General features: G+C 38.7%; 1 protein-coding gene across 1 annotated transcript in view; it reads left to right on the top strand.

Moving 5' to 3' along the window:
* LOC115224824 (dnaJ homolog subfamily C member 11-like) overlaps positions 1–15,669 on the top strand; it is a 59,526-nt gene that overhangs the window by 41,994 nt on the left and 1,863 nt on the right. Inside the window, exons 7-16 of the mRNA XM_029795749.2 lie at positions 2,374–2,441; positions 3,399–3,463; positions 5,160–5,281; positions 7,121–7,203; positions 8,866–8,982; positions 9,255–9,410; positions 10,255–10,324; positions 11,962–12,071; positions 14,056–14,149; positions 15,134–15,263. Of these exons, the coding sequence (XP_029651609.1) occupies positions 2,374–2,441; positions 3,399–3,463; positions 5,160–5,281; positions 7,121–7,203; positions 8,866–8,982; positions 9,255–9,410; positions 10,255–10,324; positions 11,962–12,071; positions 14,056–14,149; positions 15,134–15,263 (1,015 nt within the window). The remainder of the gene's footprint in view (positions 1–2,373; positions 2,442–3,398; positions 3,464–5,159; positions 5,282–7,120; positions 7,204–8,865; positions 8,983–9,254; positions 9,411–10,254; positions 10,325–11,961; positions 12,072–14,055; positions 14,150–15,133; positions 15,264–15,669) is intronic.

Raw genomic sequence — 15,669 nt, 5'->3', positions numbered from 1 at the left:
GTTTGCTGGTTGAATGTTCATGGGATCTTTTCTCTTTTTGCATCTATATATTGTTTTGTTTGTTTTTCCCAAAATGTTTTTTTTTTTTTTTGATTATAGGTCTGCTAAATCATCACTGACCAGGATCTAGACAGCACATGGAAATACATGGTGGACCATTCCATTTCAGAGTTAAGGGTCCAGAATTGAAGCACAACATTGGAACCAATGATTCAGTCATCCATACTGGACTTAACTCTCAACATCTTCTACAACACCACATTTATCAACCAGTCCCCTGTGTGTGTGTGTGTGTGTGTGTGTGTATCTATATATATATATATATATATATATATATACACACATATATGTTAGATAATTAAGTGGCTTGTGGGTTGGCAGTTTAATGCAAGGCATTTATCAAAGTTTCTTTAAAATAATTGCTAATTTTGATAAGAGTATTCCCTGAAACTCTTTACCTTTAAGTCACTTTTGTAATTTTTCTGATATATATATATATATATACCATCCAAACGTGGCTGATGCCAGCGCCGCCTTGACTGACTTCCATGCTGGTGGCATCTAAAAAGTACCAATCGATCATGGCCATTGCCAGCCATTTCTGGCCCTTGTGCCAGTGGCACGTAAAAAATACCCACTACACTCATGAAGTGGTTGGCGTTAGGAAGGGCATCCATAAAGTCTCTTACAGCTGATTCTAGAATATCTGTGCATATGGTGCATGGGTCATTGAGTAAAGATTTCCATTAAAAAAAAAAACCCAACTGTTCCATCTTCAGAGAGGAAGAATTATGGAATATCCTAGCAGTTTCCTGTTTAATTGTCAAAGAGAGAAAGTGCACTTAGCACCCGTTCTTATTGCCTTATGGTATTATACAGTTTTTGTCAGTGTCCTCTCTCTCTCTCTCCCTGCATATATATATATACTCTCTTTTACTTGTTTCAGTCATTTGACTGCGGCCATGCTGGAGCACCGCCTTTAGTCGAGCAAATCGACCCCGGGACTTATTCTTTGTAAGCCCAGTACTTATTCTATCGGTCTCTTTTGCCGAACCGCTAAGTGACGGGGACGTAAACACACAAACATCGGTTGTCAAGCAATGCTAGTGGGACAAACACAGACACACAAACACATACATATATATATACATATATATGACAGGCTTCTTTCACTTGCCCAAGATGCCATGCAGTGGGACTGAACCCGGAACCATGTGGTTGGTTAGCAAGCTACTTACCACATAGCCACTCCTGTGCCTATATAGATATGTATAATATCATGTGTGCTATGTATTTGAATGTTGAAATGTTAAATATTTGTGTTGATGAGAACATCTTGAACTGCCTTACTTCACCACACTTGTCTCATTCTTGCTAAATGCCATCTCTTTGTTAACTCATAACCCTGTCTTTCTGTTTTCTAAATTTCTTTGATTTGTTGTAGAAGAACCAAGGTTTGAATCTCGCTTAAATGAGCTGCTGGCCAGACTCAGGTCTCTTAGTAATTGTCTACTGTTAATGCAGGAACCGAAAGTGAAATAATGAATTTGGTAGAAATCTTTGACTTCCTGGCTGACGAATTATGAGTTTGGGTATAGGTTTGTCACAAATATACACACATGTATACATAAATACATACATACATACTTATATATATATATGTGTGCGTGTGTATGTATATGTATACTTTTTTGGGTCATTTTAACACGAATTATGAAACTTTTGTTTCAACATGATCTGAATGGTTTTACTCTTTTAGAAACACACAACTTTTCTGGTACCAATTCATTTAGTATGTATTTGTTTTCATTTTTGTTTGTCTTTGATTGTAGTCTTAATCAGTGGTTCTCAGCCATGCTTTACCCATTGACCCCCTTTGATCCCTATTTTGCTCTGGTGGACCCTCATAGCCATTCAGTGTTTAAAAAGTCCCATCATAGTTTTACAATTAAGTATCATTAGGGATTGTATAAAGGAAATTGTTGAAATATCTTCTGTGGAAGTATAACCAATTTATTGGTCATAAACCTTAATAGAAATGTCTTCTGTGGACCCCCAACGGTTGAGAACCACTGGCCTAGAATGTTACTAATGAATGAAATCTATATTATTTAGTGTCACATAAACATTGGCCTTCAAACTGTATTAATACCAATGTAGTTGTAACATCAGTAATTAATAATTTACATGATAATTAAAACAGGTTAATTAGTCTAGTTGTCTTGTCCAGTTATTTATTGTTTGTCTTTTTGTGAAAAAGTTTTTCATTTTTTTTTTTGTGTGTATGTGTTTTTTTTTTTTTTGTCTTGGTATTGAATTACATATTTTGGGTAAAAATGTTGCATTAAATTCTGTTTCCCCTATTTTTAACAGCTTGAAATGAGCAGTGGAAATGGATTTGGGTGCAGTTTAAAAGGGTTTCGTCGTCTGACAAACACAATGTGAGTAGTTTGTGTACACAACAAGCTTTGTTCCTCATTCTGCATACTCCTCGTCTTCACCTACCATCATCATCATCAACTTAATTCAAACGGGCTACTTTGTGCTTTTTAAGGGTCAAACTTTGCTATCCGATGGTCACTTGATTGGCCAAACTGTTGGATGTTGTTGTACATCACTGGTCACAATGTGTTTTGTATTGTCTTCACTTTCGAATGACACCACTCCACTGGTCGCTAGGCAAGCAGGCCAACACTCACCCTGATCAGAAAGCCAGTCCATCACAGGGTGACCTGTTTACAGCTGAGTGGACTGGTGCAACATGAAATGAAGTGTCTTGCTCAAGAGCATAATGTGCTCCAATCTGATCTGGCAAGGTTTCTACAGCTGGGTGCCCTTCCTGACACCAACCACTCCAAGAATGGGTGCTTTTTATGTGCCACAGGCATGGGAGCCAGTTAGATGGCACTGGCGTCGACCACACTCGAATAGTGCTTTTTATGTGACACACGCATTAGTGCCATTAAGGTCGCCCTGGCATCAGCCATGCTTGAATGGTGCTTTGTACATCCCACCGGTACAGGTGGCACTAGCATCGGCTACGCTTGAATGGTACTTTTTACATGCCACTGGCATGGATGCCATTCAGGTAGCACTGGCATCAGCCACGGCTACGATTTCACATGGTTCAAAATAAATATAGGTTTTGTGCCCCTTTTTTTTAAGAAGGAGATCGTTATTTCAAGAAGTCAACCCTTTAGCAGTTACATTATTCGATCAAAAGTAATCCTTATTTATTCTCCGTATTTTGAATTAATCCTGCATTATCTCATAGCTTTGAGAAGCTATATCTGGTCAGTTTTATCATAAAACAGGCAGAATATTTTGGCCGGATTTGGCCAGTTTAAATGCCAAAGAATTAAAGAACGCATATGACATGTATTGTTTCTGGATTTCAGGTATGGTACCATTGGCACTGGTCTTTCAATGACATCTAGGGGTTTACGGCCTGGTTTCTCTTCAAGTAAGTCATCAATTTTAATGTCTATTTAATTTTCTATATTGTTGTTGTTGAACTACAGATCAGCCCCCTGATTCTGTGAACCTATAGTCAAATCATTCCAGCCATGACCCTATCATCTGCTGGGAGGAATGTAGGACTATAATATTTGATATGTTCTTCTCTCAGATAGTAGTGTATTATTTGAGGGATATGTGGCTCTTACTTCTAGCATGTCAGCAACCATAGCAAAGCAATGTTACATGCTTTGTTTGTGAATTATGTGGAACTGTGTGTGTGTTTATGTATACATACTCATGTATGCAAACTTTCTGCATGATGGTATTTATGATACTAAATTAACTTTTGTTTTCACTTTAAACATATATATATATATATATATATATATATATATATCATCATCATCATCGTTTAGCGTCCGCTTTCCATGCTAGCATGGGTTGGACGGTTCAACTGGGGTCTGGGAAGCCAGAAGGCTGCACCAGGCCCAGTCTGATCTGGCAATGTTTCTACGGCTGGATGCCCTTCCTAATGCCAACCACTCCATGAGTGTAGTGGGTGCTTTTTACGTGCTACCGGCACGAGGCCTGTCGGGGCGGCACTGGCAACATTCAATAATAATAAAGGGTAAAATTAATAATTTTACTAAGTAGTTCAGTATGTTACAATAACCTTTATTGGTAACCTTATACAAAAATTTTATAATTATAATTAGGGTTCAACAAATTGCTTCACCACATACCGAAATTTAGAAATAGCAGTTAAATACTATTCCTCTACCATAAGATATCTCCCAGCCAGCAATACTTTTAATTCATGTTGGCAAAAAGAAAAAATAACGACTCTACCCAGCTTTGATCAACTACATACGCGTTTCAGGATTAAAGAGATGTAAAATTTTTATTTGTACTCACTTATTTCCTTCTTCAGTGTAATATTTCAATTGTAAATTTGAGAGTACTTATAATTAAATATGTATTCAACCAGAAAATACAATTCACTCCTTGATAGTAAACTGCAGTTTCTGCGGGATTACTTGTAACACGCATGGGTGATTGGGGAAGAATGCAAGTTCTCACTCGTCTGTATAAATTCAGAAGTGCTGGTTTTTGGATATTGGTTATTCAATGTTGAATACTTATTTAATTATAAGTACTCTCAAATTTACAATTGAAATATTACACTGAAGAAGGAAATAAGTGAGTAAAAATAAAAATTTTACATCTCTTTAATCCAGAAACGCGTATGTAGTTGATCAAAGCCGAGTGGATTCGTTATTTTTTCTCTTTGCCTACATGAATTAAGAGTATTGCTTAGAAACCATGCAAAACTGCCATTTGGAACCAGGGCAGCTCTCTGGCTTGCCAGCTCCTGTCAAACTGTCCAACCCATACCAGCATGGAAAACAGACATTAAATGATGATGAAGATGATGGCATACACGATTTGCTTCTTTCTATTTCCATCTATCAAATCTACTCAAGGCTTTAGTCTGTTCAGAGCTATAGTATAAGACACTTGCCCATGGTACTGCACCTGTACCTATAGATATATATGTGTGTGTGTGTGTGTATAAATTTTTAGTGAAACTGTTTTGAAACAAATTGAACTCTTTTCTTCCACCCATCAATATTTATTGATTTCTGTGATGCATTGATATTTAGCCTAGCAACTGTATTTTTTTTCTGGTTGTTTTGTAGTGATTGTATCACAGTTTGGCAATGTCCAAGGACGACTGGTCTGGTCAGCTGGAATGACGACAGCAATGAGTACCATCATAGTTTATGATTCATTAAAACGACATGCAGTATTTACGGTTCAGGTTTGTAACGAACGACATTCTTTCGTTTCAAGGGAGGTTGAATGTGTGTTGCTGTGAACACTCACATCGTTTGTTGTAGGTTTCTTATTTCTTTATTGCTCACAAGGGGCTAAACACAGAGGGGACAAACAAGGACAGACAAAGGAATTAAGTCGATTACATCGACCCCGAAATGATGAAAGGCAACCTTGGCGGAATTTGAACTCAGAATGTAACGGCAGACGAAATAACTATTTCTTTACTACCCACAAGGGGCTAAACACAGAGGGGACAAACAGATTAAGTCGATTATATCGACCCCAGTGCGTAACTGGTACTTATTTAATCGACCCTGAAAGGATGAAAGGTAAAGTCGACCTCGGTGGAATTTGAACTCGGAATGTAACAGCAGACGAAATACTGCTAAGCATTTCACCTGGCGTGCTAACGTTTCTGCCAGCTCGCCACCTTGTTTGTTGTAGGTTTCTTTACGAGCCAATTACTGGTGTGTGGTATTTATGATGCTGGGAGTAACAGGGGTGTATCAAGATAAGTCGGGCAGAGTAAATATTACAGGGTGTTTTTGTTAAATGCACCTGTTTATTAGTTTGTCTCACTGCTGTGTATAGCTTTTGCAGAATCATGTGTGCACTTCTGAAAAAAAGACCCCCATTGTGTGTGCATGTTTTATATTCTAATGTAAAACTTTTTTTAATATCTGTTCCCCCAAAAAGTGGTGAAATGACAGAATTGTTAGCATGCTGAACAAAATGCTGAGCGGCATTCCATCTGTCTTTACATTCTGAGTTCAATTTCCACCGAGGTCAACTTTTCCCTTCATCCTTTCAGGATCGATAAAAAGGGACCAGTTGAGCACTGGGGTTGATGTAATCAACTGACCCTCTTCTCTGAAATTGCTGGCCTTGTGCCAAAATTTGAAACCAGTATTTACTCACTAAGTTGTTAACTTCTTTATATAGAGGCATAACTTATGGTATACTCAGCCATTTGATAGTGACTGCCACCAACAAAAGGTTGATGGTGGGAAAAGTATCCGGTCTCAAAATTCTGCCTCAAATAATTACAAACCCATTCCAGCCTGGGAAAACATGTCAGATGAAAGAACTTGTTATAGACCAGGCATAACTCATTGACTCCTTTGTGGTGCGCAAATATATGAGGACCAGAATGTTTATAGGATTTAACCCTTTCGTTACTGTATTTATTTTGAGATGCTCTGTGTTTCTTTCTGTTATTCTAAATATAACAAAGAATTTAGTAAAATAACTTAGTTATCTTTCAGCTTGTGTTAGGAACATAAATTGTGACTAAAGTTTGGTGGAAGATTTTAATTTAAAACTTATGAAAACAAGACATTTGTACCTCAGAGCCAGAGCCGGTTTCAGCCAGGTTGGTAATGAAAGGATTAATTAAGTTTCATGAGGAATAAAAAATGTCATCTCTCCTGTTTATACGAGTTGAATTGATGTCCTCATCTTGGTTGTTAGTTTCACTGTGCTTCAGGTGTCCTATACTCCAGCCTTCCACAGGGGTCTCAGGTTCAATTTGGCTGTTGTTGAAGGCTGCAGCATTCAGCAGCCGAAACATGTGTAAGCAACAATCAGGATTAGGACACCAGTCTCTGATTAATGTAGAATTTTAAAGAAGGTCGTGTTTCAGGCCCTTGACCATTTGATAAATGGCCGAAATCAAAGTGGACAACACCACTTTCTATCTTTTGTTCACTCTGAAGACAATTGATACAAGAAAAGAGTGGGTCTTTCGTTGTTTCTGATGGAAACTAAGACATCCTGAAATGTTCCCTGTTTCTATTGTTTGGCTTTTTTTTTTCCTTTCTAGATTGGAATTCCAAATAGTTTTGTTTCATTAAGTTACACACACAAATTTCAAGACGATGATGCTCGTGTGCGAGGTGCAGTAAGGTCAGTATTATCTCTTTCATAAATAATTAAATGGCTTTTATTCATTCATTTAAGATCTCTTTTTTGGTCTATGGTAACATGGACTATAGAACACGTCTGGAGATTTTGCCATAAAGGAGGCACACAAACAGATTGTAGTAAACTAGATAATTCGTTTTGAAGAAATTACTTTTCTCTAATTCATAGGTTAATTAACGAGGTTGCAATTTTAAGAAAACAGCTAATCTTTTCAATCTATTTATGGCAAGATTTCTTGAAACCAGATTAGAAGGGTTGGAAGTTATTTGGGGTAGGATCTTCTGACCAGATGTTCTCCCCTGTCACCAGCCATCGCCGCTTTTCATATTCCAGTTATAATGTTGGCAAAAAGTCTCAAAATTAGCTCTCACTCTCTCTCACATGGTGACAAAGCAAAACATCAACATACTGGCACGTTTGCTCACACACATATTCATATGAACATATGTAAATATGGGCTTCATACAGTCTCCATTTACCAAGTTCAATGACAAGGTATTGTTTGGCTGCAATGATAATAGACACTGGCCCCTAGTGCTGCATAGTAAGGCTGGACTTGAAACCACATTGTTGCAATGTAAACTTTTGAACCATACAGCTATGGTTGTGTCCATCCCTATTGGCTATATTTCTCAGCCACAGTCCACATGACTCTTGGTAAGTGGGGGTCATATAGGATTTTGTTGTTAAAATTTATGTGCAAGAAATTGGTTTATTCTTCTAGAATACACAAAATATTTTGACAATTTTTTATACAATTTCTAATGTCTAATTATTAAAATTAAATTTTCTAAACCTCCAGTGACTATGAGGGTCCAGTGGAGTAAAATAGGAATCGAAGGTCCCTAAGTAAGAAATGGCTGATAGCCACAGGTCTAGAATGTCAGTAAACAGTATAAAAGTGTGTGAGAGAGAGAGATTCTTTTTCTGATATGTGAGCTATATTCCTTTTATGAATTGCATTTTCATTTTGTACAATAAAACAAATTCTAGAAAATAAAGGAAGCCTCAACCTGTGAGAAATAGCAGCAGTAGCTGAGTTATATAATCAAAGAGTATTCCAGTCATGATCATCTCATCGCTTTGTGTATGAGGAACTTCACATCTATAGCATTCTTCTTTCCTTTAAGATAGTAGGGTATGAGTTGAGAGAGATTTGGCTGTTATTTTTAGCATTTGAGGTAACAGTATAGAGCAGTGCTTTTCAAACTTTTTGCTGGAGCGGAACCCCGAGGAAACATTCCACTGGCTCGAGGAACCCCTGAGCAATAATTTAATAGTCTTATGCACACATATCTGCATGGGAGAATTAAAAATTACTGCCAATTTTAGCAGTTTTGTAACTTCTTGCGGAACACTGATTGAAAACCACTGGTATAGAGCATTGGCTCTCGACCGTTTTAATATCTGGGTCAGACCTAAAACCTGAATTTTGGTGGGAAGACTGTTAAGGGCTGCCATAAGGATGCTTGAGGACTGCATGTGGCCCTGGGAGCTGCCTTTGAAAACTGCCAGTATACAGACTCACAGACTTGTGTTTGTCAATATGATGTCTGATGTATGTAGTGTTTGTGTGGCATGTGTGAAACCTTGCCTTTAACATGGTTGGGGTTTATCTTCTTTTTTCTTTTTTTTCTTGAACAGAGTTGGTGTATTTAGTACAATCTTAGAATGTGGTGTCGAGAAAAAGATCACCGAATACAGTACATTAGGAGCAACAATGTTGGTGGGTGTCCCAACAGGAGTAACTCTTCGAATAAAGTAGGTGGCACCCATGTTACTCTTCTCTCATTGTTACTCTTTCTCTCTTTCTCACAGTCTCTTGCCCCCTCTGTCACACTCTCATAGACATACACCCTCTTTTTTTCCTTTTTGTCTCTTTTTCTTTCACTCCCCCACTCTTCACTCTCTCACCCCCCTCATCCTCCCTCTGATGTCCTGATTTGTAATCAAATTTATTTTATTTTTACCAAAATGCATTACATTGCAAAACAGATTTAATATTTTTCTCTTTCCTTGTCTTTTTCTACCAGATTAAGTCGTGGCCGCCAGACGTTTCTCTTCCCCATCCACCTCTCCGACCATTTAATGCCCAGCGCCATCTTTTATGGAACTGCTGTCCCCTTTATGTTATACCATGCTGTGAAAATTCTCATCATCAAACCATATCTACAGGAGCAGAAGAAAAGGTCAGATGATTTCTTTGAAAGGAAACGCTTTATTCCATACTAGTAGTAATAGTAGCAGTCACCTCTGTTGTCTCTCCGGCACCTGTGTCAGTGCCACGTAAAAAGCATTTATGCTGGCACTATGTAAAGAAACCCATCTGTGCTGGCACCACATAAATGGCACCTGTACTGGTGCCATGTAAGAACCACACATTCTAGTGTCTCAGAAGACCCACTCGTGCTGGTGCTATGTAGAAAGCACCTGTGCTGGCACCATGCAGAAAGCATTGGTGCTTGTGCTGGCACCAGGTAAAAGACACCTGTGCTGGTGCAACACAGAAAGACAACCATGCTGGTACCGCTTGTTAGCTCCTCTTTTTCATGAAAAAAGGGCTATTTATATACACACATCATCATCATTTGACATCCACTTAGGAAGGGCATTGCGCCACAGAAACCATGATATATACACACAGACACACACAAACACAGAGCATTTGACGAGCTGGATGTCTCCTATACACTCATGTGGGGCTGAGTCAAACTGATATTAAAAGGCAGCGAGCTGGCAGAAATGTTAGCATACCGGGCGAAATGCTTAGCAGTATTGTGTCTGTCATTGCGTTCTGAGTTCAAATTCCGTCGAGGTCGACTTTGCCTTTCATCCTTTTGGGCTCGATAAATTAAGTACCAGTTATGCACTGGGGTCGATGTAATCGACTTAATCCGTTTGTCTGTCCTTGTTTGTCCCCTCTGTGTTTAGCCCCTTGTGGGCAATAAAGAAACAGATATTAAGAATATATGTGGTTCCTACCAAATGCGTTGAGGGCTGCTTTTAATGTTTCTTTTGCTTTCTGCATTCCAGAGATATTGAGAAGAAACAAGAAGAGAACAGTGACATTATCCACAAGAAGAAGATGGAAGCTGAAGCTGCGGTGAGTTTAATGATGTTTGCTTTGTTGTTGTTGATGTTGTTGTCTGATTTGGACGATTTTTGTCTCAAGAAATTGGGGGCAAAATGTTGATTAACGATTTACTGATACAACCTATTAGATATGTTGGGTCTGAGATTGTGCAGAGTGACAGTCCTGAGCAGTGCTTCTCAACCAAGATCCGCATGAGACAAGGGGTTCCATATAAGATTCTGTTGTTGAAATTTTTGCACAGAAATTCAATTGTAATTTTACAATACACAGAATACCTCAACAATTTTTATTCTATAATTCCTACCTCGTATCTTAGTGGTTTGCCAAGAGAGACCAATTCAATAGGTACAGGGGGCGATTCATTCAACTATAATTCTTCGGGCAGTGTCCCAGCATGGCCACAGTCTGATGACTGAAACAAAAGAATTATAATTTCGTGAGGTGTGGGACACAACCCTGTTCAATGTTAAAAAATTTTCTATTAAAACTTCAGAAAATTTTAATTTTTTCAATGTCAAAATTATGATAGGATATTTTTAGACACCAAACAGCTGTGGAGGTCCAGTAGATTAAAATAGAAATCAAAAGGGATCCCATAGGCTGAAAAATGGTTGACAAACACTGGTCTTGGGGATGATGCTGTTGTAACTCTCTACCATTCTGATGGTAAGATCCTCATCATGATCCTTATTGTTTTAACATCTATTTTTCTATGCTTGCATTGGTCAGGTGAAACTTTTGTTAAAGCAGATATTTCTTCAGCTGGATGCCCTTACTGTTGCCAACCCTCACATGTTTCCAAGCAATATAATATTATTTCTCCGCATCTGTCAAACAACAAACAACTCAGACATACTTTCACAGAGGATTGTAAACAAACGACACTGTTTTTATGAACAGTGGCTTTAGTTTACAGTCAGCACAAGGGAAGACAGACACTGGTATCTGTGCCATCTGTACATCAAATCTCTCAAATGGCGCAAAGCCACACACCCTCAATACTACCCTCCCCTCTCCAGGTTAAGTGGGGTTTTGTCTTGCAAGGTATTTGATGACCCTGTCAGTGCTGGTGCCACATAAAAGGCACCCAGTACACTCAATAAGCTGGTCGATGTTAGGAAGGGCATCCAACAGTAGAGACCATGCCAAAAACAGACAATCCAACCCAATATTTATCTGCTGTTATTTATAGCTTTATGTGATGTGTTTCAAGAGCCATTATTCCCCAAAAGAATTACGTATGTGTATGTGTGTATATATATATATATATATATATATATGTCTGTGGCTTCTGTGCCGGTGGCACATAAGAAGCACCATCCGAATGTGGCCGATGCCAGCGCCGCCTTGGCTGGCTTCCATGCCGGTGGCACATTAAAAGCACCAACCGATCGTGGCCGATGCCAGACGCCCCTGGCACCTGCGCAGGTGGCATGTAAAAAGCACCCACTACACTCGCGGAGTGGTTGGCGTTAGGAAGGGCATCCAGCTGTAGAAACACTGCCTGATCAGACTGGAGCCTGGTGCAGCCCCTGGCTTCCCAGACCCCGGTCGAACCGTCCAACCCATGCTAGCGCGGAAAACGGACGTTAAACGATGATGATGATATTAGTGGTGAAATTCAACTGCTGTTGTTGTGTTTTCAGATCCATTTGATGCAAGAAACAGTTCAAAGAGTAATAAAGGAAGAGGATGAGAAATCTGGTCTGCTGATTGTGAAAGCTCTTTATGGGCAACTGTCGGAAAAGTCGCAAGAGTAAGATATCCATTTTGATTTTTGTTTCGGTACAGGTTCTCATCATCATCCTCTTCATCTTCAGAATCTGATGGTGAGATACAAAAGAAAATGTCTGTTAGAAGCTAATCCTGTCACATCTTGTGGTTTTACGCCCCCCTTATAAACCTTCATTTTCTTTTTATTCATATGTTAATGTGTTTATTCATTAATTTTACATGTGCTGATAAGTGTCCAAACTATGCCGGCATGAGTTAGATGAATACTTATTATTAAAGCATTATTTTACAACCGGATGCTCTTCCTGTCACGCACACGTTTTTTTTTTATTCCACTTGATTTTGAAAACAAAACCAGCATGATGATATGTAAACAGGGAAATAAGCTGACATTCAGTCACTTATGATGATAAAGCATGTTCCAGTTGATCTCATCAATGGAACAGCCTGTTTACCCTTACCTGATCAATGGAACAGCCTGTGTACCCTTACCTGATCAATGGAACAGTCTGTGTACCCTTACCTGATCAATGGAACAGCCTGTGTACCCTTACCTGATCAATGGAACAGCCTGTGTACCCTTACCTGATCAATGGAACAGCCTGTGTACCCTTAATGAAGTTCTCAGGGAGATTTAGTATGACACAGGGTGTGGCAAGGCTGGCTCCTTTGAATTACAGGTACAACTTGTTTTTGCTACCTGAGTGGACTGGAGCAACATGAAATAAAGTGTCTCGCTCAAGGACACAACACTTTGTCCGGAAATTAAACTCAGAATTCTGAGCTGGACACACTGACCGCTAAGCCCTGTGCCTCCACAACGGAAGTGGGCAGACGGTCATGAATGAGTGGGTGAGTGAGTTTAACCTATTAGATTGTCTAGGCCATGTGTGTTTGTATACATGTTTAATATCTTACATTGTAATAATTGATCTATGATACCCTGCTGCTGTGAATAACACCCACTTTTAGATCCTCTAATACCTCCTGCAACAGTGTTACACAACAGCGACTACAAACAGTGGACAATCTACTGTAGTCCAATGTGTTAAGCTTTAGTATTTCATTTTATATGAAAAATATCTTGATAGAGAGCTGCAGAAACCATACCAAAGGGGACAATGGAATTTGATGCAGCCCTGCGGCTCAGTGGTTCCCAGTCAAACTGTCCTAACCATGCTCACATAGAAAGTCACCGTCAAATGATGATAAAAGTGGGCTTGAAGAAACTTTACTGTTTAATATCAGATATTACATGCACCCTTTGATAACTTATATCTACCCCCGAGTACCATGTATTATTTGTATTCCCAGTTACTTGTATCGACCAGACTGTTGGATGTTGTTATATGTCGCTTGTGTCCTCCTATTCCATCTTGGACCAAATTGCTTCACTAAATTATTTTCTCATCATCATGAAGGCCTTCCAAGTGACCTCTTCCAGTGTTTTGGATATCACTTGGCAACTGCACTGACCAACCTGTTGTCTGTGAACCTTTTGACATGTTGGGTCCAGCTTTTGGTATTCTGTGATCACATCATTCACTCTGCTCCATTCTCGAATTATTTCATTTTGGATAAACACTAGCAAGGATACTCCTAACATGGACCTTTCCATGGCCTTTGGGTCACAGTTACTCATATTCTTCCCTCTTTATGGTAGCCTACATCTCACTTTTGTATAAGAGCACAGGTTGGACAGTGTTGTTGAAGAATCTGTACAGTTTTGTCCAGCTTTGCTTCAAGCATATCCTTTATTGAGGTAAACACCTTCCATCCTACCCTTCTTCCCCTTGAAATGTCAGCATATATTCTCTGTGTGCCCCAAGTACATGTACACTTTTAGCTCCCTGGTTTCATTGCTTCCTGCTCCCTAATTTCATGTATTATATGTACCCTAATTTAACTCTTGATTTTTTTTTTTTCATATGGACATTTTAACTTTGACAAGAATCCATTGGTGAGTTCTCAGTTTGCTCATAACCTGATTCCTTTTTGTCTTGCAGTGGGTTTGTTGATGGTAAATACATCGATGTCGCTGTGCCACTTCAGTGCCTTATCAAGAATTCTTCGTTATTAATTCCTGAAAAGAATAGCAAGGTAAGAATCCGGATTCTAACATTTGGGGGGAAACTGGGATAAAGGGAGTTACACACACACATTAAATTAACCCTTTAGTATTCAAATTATTCTATCAAACATAATGCCTATTGATTCCCATTGATTTGAATTAATCATGCATTATCTCATATCTTCAAGATCTTGATGGTGTAATTACTTAATGTAGAATAACATTGTAGGGTAGGTGTGAGGGCCTGGATCTGGTCAGTTTGAACATAAAACAGATTAAATATTTTGGCCGGATATGGCCGGTTTAAATACTAAAGGGTTAATTACACTCATACTTATACCCACAGTTTAAGTTAATTACAAAACACTTAAAAGTTAATGCATTGGGAATGGCATTCAGTTGTAGAGGCCATGTCAAAGCAGATGACAGAGCTTGGCTGGCTGAGTCCTCTGGACTGACGGCTCTTGTCAAACTGTCCAACCCATGCCAGCAATAGAAAACAGACATTAAATCAGGATGTTGATGAAAGTCACACATCTCTCTTTGTTTCAAGGGGGCTTAACTCTTTTACTTGTTTCAGTGTTTCGTCTGCGACCATGCTGGGGCACTGTCTTTGTGATTTGATTATATTGATGCCTGTACTTGTCTGATCCTTATTTTATTTTTGCTCTATTTAGCAGATGGCTAAGTCCTCCTTGATATAAAGGGACGTAACTGCATACCAGAAACATCTCGTATTTTTGTCAGTACACTGATGCTTGTGTACACACACTGTTTAGAAATACAAACAAGAGTAAGCGTACTCAGTTACACAAATTACTGAAATTACTTCATCTGTCAACATTCAGGTGACCAACAGATAATGGGAGGAAAAGGAAATGTAGCTTAATGTGTGTGTGTGTGTACATATATGCTAATATTAAACTGTGAGACTGTGTGTTCAACACAGCACCATGATAGAGACAAGTATAAATATATATTATATATATTCAGATTTGATCTTTATTTTGCAGACTGGAATCTTAGGGTTCTATGATCCCTGTTTAGGAGAAGAAAAGAGTTTATATATCCGATATAAATTCCGAAATAAACTCCACCACGTAACTTTAGGCGATTGTGAACCTCTGAAAATACCTCTAAAAAGTAAGTTCCAGCCTTGCAAATGAAATCTATTCCCTGTGTCGTTATACGTTTAAGTGCCAACGATTATGTTGTTTCATTTTACTAATTAAATTATCCAGCTTATCAAAATGGTTTAAGCTATCTTTTGATCGATTAATTAACCCTTTGCCTGTCCAAAGCCTTTTCATAAATTTCTCCTGAATAGTAATACGTATTTGTTTTCGGAGTTATTGTTCCATACTTTCTGTCTAATGTAAAGCTTTCCTTTAATAAGTCCACAGTTGCTGGGTTAATTGAAAGAAACAATTGGAATTGCATATCATATATAATGCATGGACAACAGAGAAATGTATCCCGTGTGTCACGTGATATACAGGACAGGCAAAAGGATAAGCTTCTCTCAGTTTCTGTTACCAAATCCACTCAC

Source organism: Octopus sinensis, linkage group LG26, assembly GCF_006345805.1.
Source record: "Octopus sinensis linkage group LG26, ASM634580v1, whole genome shotgun sequence".
NCBI lineage: Eukaryota > Metazoa > Mollusca > Cephalopoda > Octopoda > Octopodidae > Octopus > Octopus sinensis.
The sequence above is the reverse complement of the archived record's forward strand: the minus strand, read 5'-3'. Positions and strand labels throughout refer to the sequence as shown.